This window comes from Carcharodon carcharias, chromosome 6 (genome assembly GCF_017639515.1).
Source record: "Carcharodon carcharias isolate sCarCar2 chromosome 6, sCarCar2.pri, whole genome shotgun sequence".
In the NCBI taxonomy this organism is placed as follows: Eukaryota; Metazoa; Chordata; class Chondrichthyes; order Lamniformes; family Lamnidae; genus Carcharodon; species Carcharodon carcharias.
The window spans coordinates 17,751,885-17,764,870 of NC_054472.1; the positions used below are offsets into that span (position 1 = coordinate 17,751,885).

Here is a 12,986-nt window from a genome sequence, read left to right on the forward strand (position 1 = left end):
TTAAAATGCATCCAGGGGAGCTTTTTAAGCCATTATGTAGAAGGTCCTCTAAGACAGGGGGCGGTCCTGGACTTAATTTTAGGGTATGAAGCCGGGCAAGTTGTAGAGGTTTCAGTGGGGGAGCATTTTGCAGATGGTGATCATAACTCCATTAGATTCAAGGTTGTTATGGAAAAGGACAAGGATGGGCCAGAAATCAGAATTCTAAATTGGGGGAAGGCTGATTCTAATAATATCAGGTATGATTTGGTGAGAGTGGAATGGGAGCAGCTACTTTTAGGTAAATCTGCATAAGAGCAGTAGGACTCATTCAAGAAGGATATAGGAAGAGGGCCAACATATTCCAGTAAAGATAAGGGGTGGGACCAACAAATCCAGGGAATCCTGGATGTCGGGGATATACAGGATTGGATAAAGAGAAAAAGGGAGGCTTATGGCAGATGCCAAGGGCTCAAAACAACGGAAGGCCTACAGACGTGTAGAATGTGTAGGTGGGGGTTGGGGGGGGTGGGGGGGGGGGGGTATTTAGAAAGGAAATTAGGAGAGCAAAAAGGGGCATGAAAAGACATTGGCAGGTAAAATAAAGGAAAATCCAAAGTTATTTTACAAGTACAATAAGATTAAGAGGATAACTAGAGAAAGAGTAGGGCCCATTAAGGACCATAGTGGTAATTTGTGTGTGGAGCCGGAAGACGTAGGTAGGGTTCTAAATGAACACTTGGGTCAGTGTTCACAAGTGAGAGGGATGATGTGGGTATGGAAATTGGGCAGAAGGACTGTGATATAATTAAAGAAATTAGCATAGAAAGGGAGGAGGTTCTAAGTGGTCTGGCAGGCTTAAAAGTAGGTAAAGCTACAGGCCTGGATGAAATGTATCCCAGGCTGTTGAGTGAGGCAAGGGAGGAGATAGCAAGCACTCTGGCAATAATTTTCAATGCCTCTCCGGCCAAAGGAGAGATGCCAGAGGACTGGAGGACAGCCAATGTGGTACCGTTATTCAAGAAGGGAGGAAGGGATAAACCAGGGAACTACAGGCCAGTCAGTCTAACCTCAGTGATGGGAAAACTACTGGAAGCAATTCAGGAGGGACAGAATTAATCAACACTTGGAGAGGTAGGGATTAATCAAGGACAGTCAGCATGGTTTTGTTAAGGGGAGGTCATGTCTGACTAATTTGATTGAATTTTTGGAAGAGGTGACCAGGTGTGTAGCTGAGGGCAATGCATTTAATGTAGTCCACTTGGACCTCAGCAAGGCTTTTGATAAGATCCTGCATGGGAGACTGATAATGAAGGTAAGAGCCCATGGGATCCAAGGCAATTTGGCAAACTGGATCCAGAATTGGCTGAGTGGCAGGAAGCAGAGGGTGATGGTTGAGGGGTGTTTTTGTGACTGGATGCCTGTATCAAGTGTGGTTCCACAGGGATCGGTGTTGGGTTCCTTGCTGTTGTGGTGTATGTATATATATATATATATATATAAACAATTTAGACTTGAATATAGGAGGGTTGATCAGTTAGTTCGCGGATAACATGAAAATTGGTGGGGTGGTAAATAGTGAGGAGGATAGCCTTAGATTATAGGAGGATATAGATGGGCTGGTCAGGTGAGCTGATCAGTGGCAAATGGAACTTAATCTGGATAAGTGTGAGGTGATGCACTTGGGCAGGACAAACAAGGCACGGGAATACACAATGAATGATAGGACCCGGGAGGTACCGAGGATCAGAAGGGCCTTGGTCTGCATGTCCACCAGTCCCTTAAGGTAGCGGGACAGGTTGGTTAAGAAGGCATATGGGATACTTGCCTTTATTAGCCAAGGCATGGAATATAAGAGCAGGGGGGTTATGCTGGAACAGCTAGAGTATTGCACGCAGTTCTGGAATCCGCATTATAGGAAGGATGTGATTGCACTAGAGAGAGTTCAGAGGAGATTTACCAGGATGTTGTCTGGGCTGGAGAGTTCTAGTTATGAGGAGAGATTGGGTAGACTGGGGTTATTTTCCCTGGAGCAGAGGAGATCGAGGGGGGGCATGATTGAGGTGTATAAAGTTATGAGCGGCATGGATAGGGTAGACAGGAAGGAACTTTTCCCCTTGGTGGAGGTATCAATAACCAGGGGGCATAGATTTAAGGTAAGGGGCTGGAGGTTCAGAGGGGATGTAAGGAAGAATTTTTTCACCGAGAGGGTGGTGGGAATCTAGAACTCACTGCCTGAAAGGGTGTTCAAGGCAGAAACCCTCAAAACATTTAATAAGTATTTGGATGTGCCCTTGTGATGCCATGGCATACAAGGCGATGGGCCTAGTGCTGGAAAATGGGATTAGAATAGTTCGGTACTTGTTTGACTGGTGCACCCTTGATAGGCCAAGGGCCTTTTTCTGTGCTCTAGACCTCTATGACTCTATGACAGTTCACCTGTGAACTATACTTCATCTTTACTCCTCACGTGCATCGCCATTTGACTGGTATTGTTATAAATTTTAAACATTTTTTTTCTCTCACTAATTGAGTATCTACTCCAATGGGGGGAAAATGAATATTTCGAGAAAATTAGAAAAAAAGATCTTGGTCGAAGGTGACAAAAAGATAGAGGTAAAAACAAGCTCTTAGTCAGTGCTACGTTTGTAGGCATCCCCTATCAATTTCTCCTCTTTCTATGCAAAAAGCATCACCTCTGGCCAGCAGCTCATAACCACTGATCTTTAGCATGGATCTAGGAACACAGGAAGACAAGAAATAGGAGCAGGAGTAGACCACATGCCCGTTGAGTCTGCTCTGCCATTCAATACGATGATGACTGATCTTGGGTGTCAGCTCCACTTTCCTGCCTGCTCCCCATATCCCTTGATTCCCTGAGAGACCAAATATTTATCTATCCCAGCCTTAAATGTGTTCTTTGGGGAGTGGGGTGTGGTGGGGGTGGGGGGTCGGGGGGTGTCCCCGGCTAGCGAAATCTCTCAGTGTCCACCCTATCAAGCCCTTCAGGAACATAGGAACAGAAGTAGGCTGTTTAGTTCCTCCAGCCTGTTCCACCATTCAATAAGATCATAGCTGACGTACAACCTAACTCCATCGCCCTAACTAAAATCCATTAATCCCAGTTTTAAAATTAACAAATTGTATAGTATCAGTTGCCATTTGTGGAAGAGAGCTCCAAACCTCTGTTACTCTTTCCGTGAAAAATAGTTTCCTAATTTCACTCCTGAAAGCAGGTAGGTGTGAAAAGAGATAAATCCTGAAGTGGGTGGAGGGAATTATTCATAACTTGCTTGACTTGTGAGGATTTTTGTTGGTGCTTAACAATCTAGCCAATTAACCCACCAGAAGCAACACTACAGGATATCCACTAGTATATGACTAACAGTAATGAATACATGGCACATGGGCATGGCTTCTCAGCAGTCCTCTTATTTCGTGATTCAGGTAACTATTATGGGTGCTTTGAAGTTTCCGTGAAGTCCAAATAATACCATCCAAAGCCCAAATAAGGTAATGCAAAAGCAAAATATTGCAGATGCTGGAAAGCTGAAATAAGATCACAAGATATGGGAAATATTCATCAGGTCCAGCAGCATCTGTGAAGGGAGAACCAGAATTAAATGAGCCTGTGAAAGGTCATCAATCCGAAATGTTAACTCTATTCCTTTCTGCAGGAATGCTGCCTGAACTGCTGAGTATTTCCAAATAGGGTTATGGCTTGCAATCACTATAAAGGTTCCATTATTCACCATAAAATAATTTGAACTCTGTATGGTATTCACAATAATCATTGCTAATAAATTAACAGCATCTTTCTTGCAGATGATTTTCCATAACTGTATTAACTTATTACCAGGTCCAATGTGCCTTAGAATTTCATTAATCAAATCCTGTGTTCTCTGTAATTCGCTGGTTAGTTTTGAAGTAGCATTTTCCTGCTGTTGATAAAGGGCTGAAACCTTCAATTGCAGGTTCACAATCTCTTCATGCATTGCTATATTTAATGTTGTGCCTCTGAAAAAGAAAAGAAACATTATAGCTCCATTTAAATTAGTGTTTCAGTCATCAGCGACCGTGTCTTTCATGAATGCACCACAAAATAAATGAGGCATTGTTTGTTAATGAGATAATCAAAAGTTAATGAGGTGGTGCAAAGTAAATAAAATGGTGCAAAAGTAATTGAGTTAGTGTAAAAAGTAAATGAGGTGGTGGAATATAGATTAAGATGCAACTTAAATAAAGTGTTGCAATTTAAATGAGGCACTGCATTGTTAACACAGTAGTGTAATGTAAATTAGTTTGTGTAATGGTAATGAAGCAATATACTGTTAATGGTATGACGTCATGTACATGAGGCACCCCAGTGATAAGAGGCAGTGTAGTGTAAATGAGTCAGTGCTGCAATTTGAATGTGCAGGAAAACACTGAAAGAATGGCATTCAAGAATTCCCCTGCAATATGCTGGGCACTGGGGCTTCTGGTCATGGGCTTGTTGAGCACTTCCTGTTGCAAAGGCAACCAGTGTTCTCCAATCACCAATCACTAATTTGCACAGCTCTTCCCAAACATCAGAAACAATGGCCTCAATATTAACCTTCCCCCCACACTCCCACCAAAATCTGACAGGAGAGCAATGGGGTTGGGGTGTGCGGGATTGGTTATCAAGGGCGTGTGCCCCAAACTTGTTGCAAATGCACCCAGCAGATATTGGGGCACCTAATTAACATATTTAAATTGGGCATCTGTATTACAATTGGAAGTCCAAATTAAAATTCACTGCTGCCATGTAGGTTTCCCTGGGGCCTGGAAGCCCAGCAGTGGAAGGGAGGGCAGGGACTGCCAGCTGTATAAGAACATAAGAATGTAAGAATATATGAAATAGGAGCAGGAGTAGACCATTTAGCCCCTCAAGCCTGCCCCACCATTCAATAAGATCATGGCTGATCTGCCCCAGGCTTCAACTCCTCTTTCGTGCCAGTTCCTCATAGCCCTCAACTCCCTGATATTTCAAAAATCTACCTAGCTCTTCTTTAAATACTTTCAGTGATCTAGCCTCCACAACTCTATGGGGCAGAGAATTCCAGACATTCACTGCACTCTGAAAAAAGAAATTCCTTTGCATCTCAGTTTTAAATGAGTGTCCCCTTCTTCTGTAACTATGTCCCTGAGTTCGAGATTCCTGTATTAGTGGAAACATCTTCTCAACATCTACTTTGTCAAGCCCCCTCAGAATCTTGTAAGTTTCAATGAGATAACCCTTTATTCTTCTAAACTCTAGTGAATAAAGGCCTAACCTATTTAGCCTTTCTTGATAAGTCAAGATAAGGATCAGATGTGTGTGTTTTACAGCACTCTTTGTGGGCCAGGAGTGCTCCCCCACTAGGCCTCTCAAGGAAGTCTTCAGTCCCCCCATTGCCAATTGAAGTTTCTCGGTCCCTTGTGCTGATTGCGTCCATTGCCCTGCTTCCCACCTCTGATTACAGAATTGGATCCCATAAACAAAATGTACCTTGTAGGAAATTTTACATTAAATCCAATTATATAGGCAGAAACAACAACTTACATTTATATAGCACCTTTATCATAGAAAAAAACATCCCAAAGTATTTCATAAGAATCCTATCAAGTAAAATTTGACAGTGAGCCATAAAACAGGATATTACAACAGTCAACCAAAAGCTTGATCAAAGAGGTAGGTTTTAAGGACCATTTTAAAGGAGGAGAGAGAGATATAGAGAAGCAGAGATGTGTAGGGCAGGAATTCCAGGGCACAGTATCTCAGCAACTGAGATACTCATGGGAGAGGTGGTGGTATTGTCACTAGACTGGTAATCCAGAAATCTAGGGGTAATGTTCTGGGGACCGGGGATTGAATCCCACCACAGCGGATGGAATCTGGAATTAAAAATCTAATGATGACCATGAAACCATTGTCAATTGCCATAAAAACCCATCTGGTTCACTAATGTCGATTAGGGAAAGAAATCTGCTGTCCTTACCTGGTCTGGCCTACATGTGACTTCAGACCCACAACATTGTGGTTGACTCTTAAATACCCTGTGAACAAGGGCAATTGGGGATAAGCAATAAATGCTGGACTAGCCAGTGATGCCCACATCCCGTGAACGAATAAAAAAAAACTGGTCAGCAACGGGGGAGTCATCAAACTCGGTGATGTGCAAGAAGCCATAATTGGAGGAGCACAGATATTAGTTTACAACCATCAGATGTAGAAAGGAATGCTTCACTAAAAGAAGTACATAATTTTGTATAGGTTAACCTCATCTGTCACAGTTATGTTTCCATGTGGATCCTGCAACAATGTGCACCTTGATGGAGGATGATAAACATTTTCCAATATAAGCAACCATAGCACAGAGGGACTATGCCCAAAAGACTACTGTAGAAAAATGGAGATGCCTGCAACCATTTTTGAATAAAATCAAACATTAAAACCTGCCCTAGTTGTGCAATAATTATTTGAGAGCCTTTACAGAATTACTACAATCTGAAGGCTGCTGGGCAATAACACTTCATGTCAAATTCAACATGGGCAAACCGCAACTCAATACAACTATGCAGTAACGTGAGCAATACAAGAGAGATTGAAAATATAGGACCAGCTACTTACTCTTCTGAATCTTCATCCTGACTTTGGCTACGACTGTTGCCCCAAAACCTCCTGGAACGTTTGCTTTTAGGACTCTGTTCATATTCAGCTTTTTCCCATTCTTCCATTTGTATTAAATTTGTGAGATTGTCTATATCTTCCTGAACAGGGATAAATTTCAGAGTTTGAGATTAAGATGAAAGGAATTTCTAGCTGTTGATAATGGTGAGTACTTAACCTCGGATCAGTTTTGTTTTATTTAGAAAGAAAATATTGAGGAAATTTGATGGTGTGATGGATTAGGCCTTTCATCTTAACTACCCCTCACAGAGAGCAGAGACTGACTAGGTAGTTTAGGAAATGGAATTGGTGCTCTTCTCAGGGATGGGATGTTCCTGGGGCAGATAAATATATACCCTGCATCTACTTAGAGTCACTGTGAGTAAGTGCTCAGTAGCGCAACTGGGTGTCCAACATAGAAAGCATTTCATTCTGTAGCACCAACGTCCCTTGACTTGCCCATAAAGGGGATGAATTTCAACATTGGTGGTGATGCAAAAAAATCAATAATGAATTGATAGCCTGTTTTACACCCAATCCAATTTTCCTACCCATTGAAGTGAATATAGTAGAATTTAAGGAAAAAGCCTTATTTTGTTATTTGTTGCAAAAATAACCCAACATTGATTACTGCTGGTTTAAGTTGACGCTATCAAATATACATTCTCTCTCTGCTCTGTCCTACCAGTGTACGCTGTGCCCAAAATCATAACATCTCCAACTGAACTGATACAATTTTTCTAATTTCTTTCACCAGCTGTCCTTTTAGCTTCTCAGCAAGATTGCCAAATTAGTACAAAATTGTAACAGTATTGTGATGTGAACCTGTGCTCTCTCTGAACTGGGTTAGAACTTAAGAATGTAAAAAGTAATCTGAATATAAGCCCAGCTGACCCCTCTCTTTTTCACTGATCTCAAAACGATTTATTTGCCTTCTTACCATATCCCTTAATCTCGTCCCTACCCAAAAGCATAGAAATTGTCCAAGCATACTTTCTTTTTTTAATTTGGAGCTCAGCATCGTCGGAAAGGCAGACATTAGTTGCCTTTTTCCCTTATAAGTTTGAGACGCTGTTGATGGGCCTTCTTCCTTGAACAGCAGTGTGTGGCGATTTTGTACAACTGAATGGCTTGCGAGGCCAGTTGGTAGAGTAAACCACATTGGCATGGTACTGCAGTCATATACAGGCCAGACTGGAAAGGAATCCGGCAGCTTCATGGTCACTTTTACCAATGCCAGCTTTGAATTTCTAGGTTTTTAAAACCAAATTCAAATTCTCAAACTGCTTATTTCATGTGAAATTCCTGCAAGCCTCAAATAAAGTAAAGCTCACTCTCTTGGGCTGTCGGTTTGGACCGAATACAAAATCACTTCCCAAAGGACAATCGTGTTAATCCACTAAAGCATCAAACTCCCCTTTACTTTAATTTACATTACAGTGGTTTCAGACGTTTGATGCACTCAATTTGATCAAGTATGATTTCATCAGAAGATTCACATTACCTTTATTTGAATGGTGACTTTTTTGAGATCATCTTCTTGATCTATCGTCAGGTCATCGTCAAAGAATATTTCTAAAGGTGCACATGAATTATGAATAAATTCTTGAAACTTATTCTTTCTCCCCTGACTGAGATGGTCTTCAACGTATAGTACAATGCTAGCCTGTTGCATGTCTGCATTTGCATTTGCATTGTCATAAACTCTGAAATAAGAAGCTTCAACGATCAACAATGTATGTCACAAAAATCAATTACAAACATGGGAATGTAAGAAAGCCTTAGATAGAAGTCTTCACCTTTTCTGCAGAATATGTATAATCGGTTATATCATGAACTCTACTTTCTCACCAACACCCTCCAACCCTCCATCAATCCCTTGAGAGGAAGTTCTGTCTAAATATGCCCTAAACCATTGGTATTCACTACATGGCCCGCAAGTGTCTTTCTTAGCTGTGGCCCTTCTTACTATGACTCCCCGAGCTGATTTTTGTATTATATTATGATGATGAACTGACTGTCTAAGCTGGGGGTTCCCAAACTGCGGATCATGACCTCGCAAGTAATTGGGGTTGAGAGTTCCTCTTCCTCCAAGGCAGCAGTGCCAATTGTGGAGTGGAGACTCTGGTGGGACCACACCCTAGGATTAGCTGTAGTTTGGAGGGCCATTCCTAGGATAATGAGCTTTGAAGCTTAGCACAGTCTTCATTGGATTCAAAGGCGATTGTGGAGAAACTATTGCTCCCCGCTCTCACAATGCGGCACTGCGGTTAGAACTACTCAATGCTCCCCTCCAGATCTCACAACCTCCCCCACCAACCCCATTTTCTCACAACTTCTTCCCTGTGCCTGGTCTCACAACATCCATACCCCCAACATCTCCACTCTCACAACTGTACCCTCACCCACTGCTACCGCCCCCATGCACCAAAACCCCAAAACACTGTCATGTGACCCGATCAAAATGCTTCAATGTCACAATTGGCCTTCGCTATTTTTCCAGTGAATACCGTTACCCTAAACGCTGAAAGTAATCAAACACAGCATCTAGTATTTCTATTCACCCCTCTACTTTTTAGTCCTACCCTCCAACAATAACTTTGCATTTATGCAGTGCCTTAAACATAGTAAAATGTCCCCAAAGGAGCATTATCAAACACAGACAATCCCATCTTCCAAGAACACAACCACCATCATATCCTGTTGAGTATTCAACCATCTTAATTAATACTTTCACTAATTTTAAACTCATTTATAAATATTTCTCCAGATCTTTTTTAGAAGAGCCAATATAAATGAAATTGCTCTTGGTGGCAGCATGTTCTTCCAATGCATCTTGTAATGGTTGGAAAATACTCTTCTTGGCTTTAATTTTAATTTTGAAACTGCTGCCTACAATTCTGAACTCATGGTCTAATTTAAGTACATATCTTACATCTCCATTATCTATGCCTCAGTGATTTAAGGTCATATATATTGCCCCATCTCAATCTTCTTTCGTCCACTGAAAAGGTCAACTCTTGAAGGATTTTGCATAGCCTAGGGCATGATGCTTGGGAGTTAACTTTCCAATTTTCCTCTGAATTCCACTGAATGTACCAATGCTCTTTTGAAGATAAGCTAAATCAGTACTTGGCAGCCATAGTTATCCAATGCTCCACAGCATTACAGATTATGCTGTCAGGAGAGAAAATTGAACCCCCCAGCCTCATAAACTCAATTTATACATGTCTAATCTTCCAAGGCAAGATGTTGGGGCAAGCAAAAAGGCATTGTTGGGTACTGGGTCAGATATGTCCCTGCAATGGCTGGAGCTGTTTGATAATGCAGTAGGGCCCAGGGCTTATCTGATATCCGGTGTTTCCTTAATTCTTTTAGAAACTTTGCAAAAGTGGAAAGGTGCACCTCAAGAGAGACACTTATTCAGTTCTGCTCCTGCATTGCCCTGATAATGGCTACCTCACAAATCTGAGTAGGATATCTTCAATGTGGAAAGCACTCATGAACATGGTTTGCTCCAAACAACCTACCAGGCTATCAAATACAGCAGTGAATGACTCCAGTAATTGGGATCCCAAGATCTCAGACATCAGTCGTAGCATTTGTGAGAAAATGCATTTTCGGCATTTCTTTCTTCCCTGCTTTTGGTTTCCTTTGCAAATCACCATGGAAATATCACTTAATCCACGACACTCTGCAGTTCTGTAAGTCCCTCCAGGAGGTCTGCAATGATGTGGGAGGCTCACTGTTGCACATCATCCAACAGCTGTTGCAATTGCTCATGGTACATTCAAAGAATGTGGCAAACAATGAAGACAAGCCCATGACAATGCCAATCTTTTGTCTATACCTATGACCTATGATATGGCTTTGCACCTTGATGTTTCTTATTCCTTTTCTGCCACTTTTACTTGCAATTCACCTATTACACCTTTCTCAACCTCACTCTAAACTATCTAGAATATTAGTGGTTGCTAGTGGCAGTGAACACACTTGGCAAAACCTGCTATGAAATGCCATTCTTCTATGGAGTCACTACAGCCAAATCCAAATCGTGTTCTCACTTGTTAAACAAAGAATGTCCAACTGAAGTCCATTGACATGCTCAGGATCGGGAAGCTGGAGGATTTTCTTTCCTCTACCCCACAGATTCTGAGACCTGTCATACTGCCAGCATTGCCACCCAAGATCTATATCAGTAACCACAACAAAACCGCATACATTTACCCAATGACCATGTAAGGGAAGTCACATTATATGCTACGCCTTAAATATTTTTCATGCACTCTTACCTTTGGAACGTGTCTGAAAGCAGTGCTATCAGAAGATTGATACAAAGAATGCTCGAGACCCCAAGAAATGTTCCACAGAGAAAATAGGCCATTACTGGGTCCTTTTCGTACATATCCTCAAACCGATAATCATCAACCAGCGTAATACGAAAGACAGTAAACATCATCTGGGGCAAAGTTGTCATATTTGATACTAATCCTGGAAGCGTGAAAATGTTGCAAGATAACAAATCATTGAATCATAGTATGGTTACAGCACAGAAGAAGGCCACTTGGCCCATTGTGTCCAAGACAGCTTTCAGCAAGACCAGTGAACCTAGACCCACTCTCCTATCTTTTCCTGTAGCGCTGCAAATTTACCATCAGGTAATTTGTGGGAGGCGGTGGTGTGTAATGGTATTGTTACTGGTAATCCAGAGACCCAGGGTAATGCTCCGGGGACCAAGGTTCAAATCCATCCACGGCAGATGTGAAATTTGAGTTCAATAAAAATCTGGAATTTAAAAGTCTAATGATGATCATGAAACTACTGTCGATTATCATAAGAACCCATCTGGCTCACTAATGCCCTTTAGGGAAGGAAGAAAATCTGCCCTCCTTACCTGGTCTAGCCTACATGTGACTCCAAATCCACAATGTGGTTGACTCTTAAATGGCCTAGCAAGCCACTCAGTTGTACCAAACCACTACAAAGTCTATAAGGAATGAAACTGAATGGATCACCCGGCATCGATCACAGCAAATTCGACCCTGTTGAACCTGCAAAGTCCTCCCTATTAGTATCTGGGGCTTGTGCTAAAATTAGGAGAGCTTTCTCACAGACTAGTCAAGCAAGAGCTGGACGGTCATACTCACAGAATCATACCTTATAGATAATGTCCCAGACACCATCACCATCACCACCCCTCGATATGTCCTGTCTCACTGGCAGGACAGACCCAGCAGAGGTAGTGGCATAGGTATACAGACAGGAGGGATTTAGCCCGGGAGTCCTCAGCATCGATTCTGGACCCCACGTTATCATGTCAAACATGGACAGAGAAACCTCCTGCGGATTACCACATGGCACACCCACACCCCCCTTAGCTGATGAATCAGTGCTCCTCCATGTTGAGCACCACTTGGAGAAAGAGATGGCAAGGACACGAAACGTACACTGTATGGGGGACTTCAACGTCCATCACCAAGAGTGGCTCGGTAGACCGAGCTGGCCGAGTCCTAAATGACATAGCTGCTAAACTGGGTCTGCAGCAGATAGTGAGGGAACCAATTAGAATGTAAAACATATTTGACCTCATTACCATCAACCTGCCTGCTGCAGATGCATCTGTCCATGACAGCATCAGTAGGAGTGACCACTGTACAGTCCTTGTGGAGATGAAGTCCCGTCATAATATTGAAGATACCCTCCATCATGATATGTGGCACTATTACCATGCTAAATGGGATATATTTTGAACAGATCTAGCAACTCGAGACTCAGCACCCATGGTGTGGGCCACCAGCAGAAGCAGAATTGCACTTGACCATAATCTGTAACCTATGTTACACAACATGGCCCGGCATATCCCCTACTCTACCATTACCACCAGCCAGGGGATCAACACTAGTTCAATGAAGAGTGCAAGAGGGCATATTAGGAGCAGCACCAGGCATACCTAAAAATGAGGTGTCAATCTGGTGGAGCTATAACACTTGTGTGCCAAACAGCGTAAGCAGTTAGTGATAGACAGAGCTAAGAGGTTCCACAACCAACAGATTAATCTAAGCTCTTGCAGTCCTGCCACATCCAATTGTGAATGGTGATAGACAATTAAACAACTCACTGGAGGAGGTGGCTCCACAAATATCCCCATCCTCAATGATGGAGGAGCCCAGCACATCAATGGAAACGATAAGGCTGAAGCATTCGCAACAATCTTCAGCCAGAAATGCCGAGTGGATGATCCACCTCGGCCTCCTGCAGAGGTCCCCAGCATCACAGATGCCAGACCAGCCAATTCAATTCACTCCACGTGATATCAAGAAATAGCTGAAGGCAC

General features: G+C 42.4%; 1 protein-coding gene across 1 annotated transcript in view; it reads right to left on the reverse strand.

Moving 5' to 3' along the window:
• Positions 1–4,755: 4,755 nt before the first annotated feature.
• Positions 4,756–12,986, reverse strand: part of LOC121278784 — a 53,007-nt gene continuing 44,776 nt past the window's right edge. The window contains exons 12-15 of the mRNA XM_041189235.1: positions 10,945–11,143; positions 8,157–8,358; positions 6,614–6,753; positions 4,756–4,825 (exon numbers count right to left, since the gene is read on the reverse strand). Coding sequence (XP_041045169.1) covers positions 4,756–4,825; positions 6,614–6,753; positions 8,157–8,358; positions 10,945–11,143 — 611 coding nt within the window. The remainder of the gene's footprint in view (positions 4,826–6,613; positions 6,754–8,156; positions 8,359–10,944; positions 11,144–12,986) is intronic.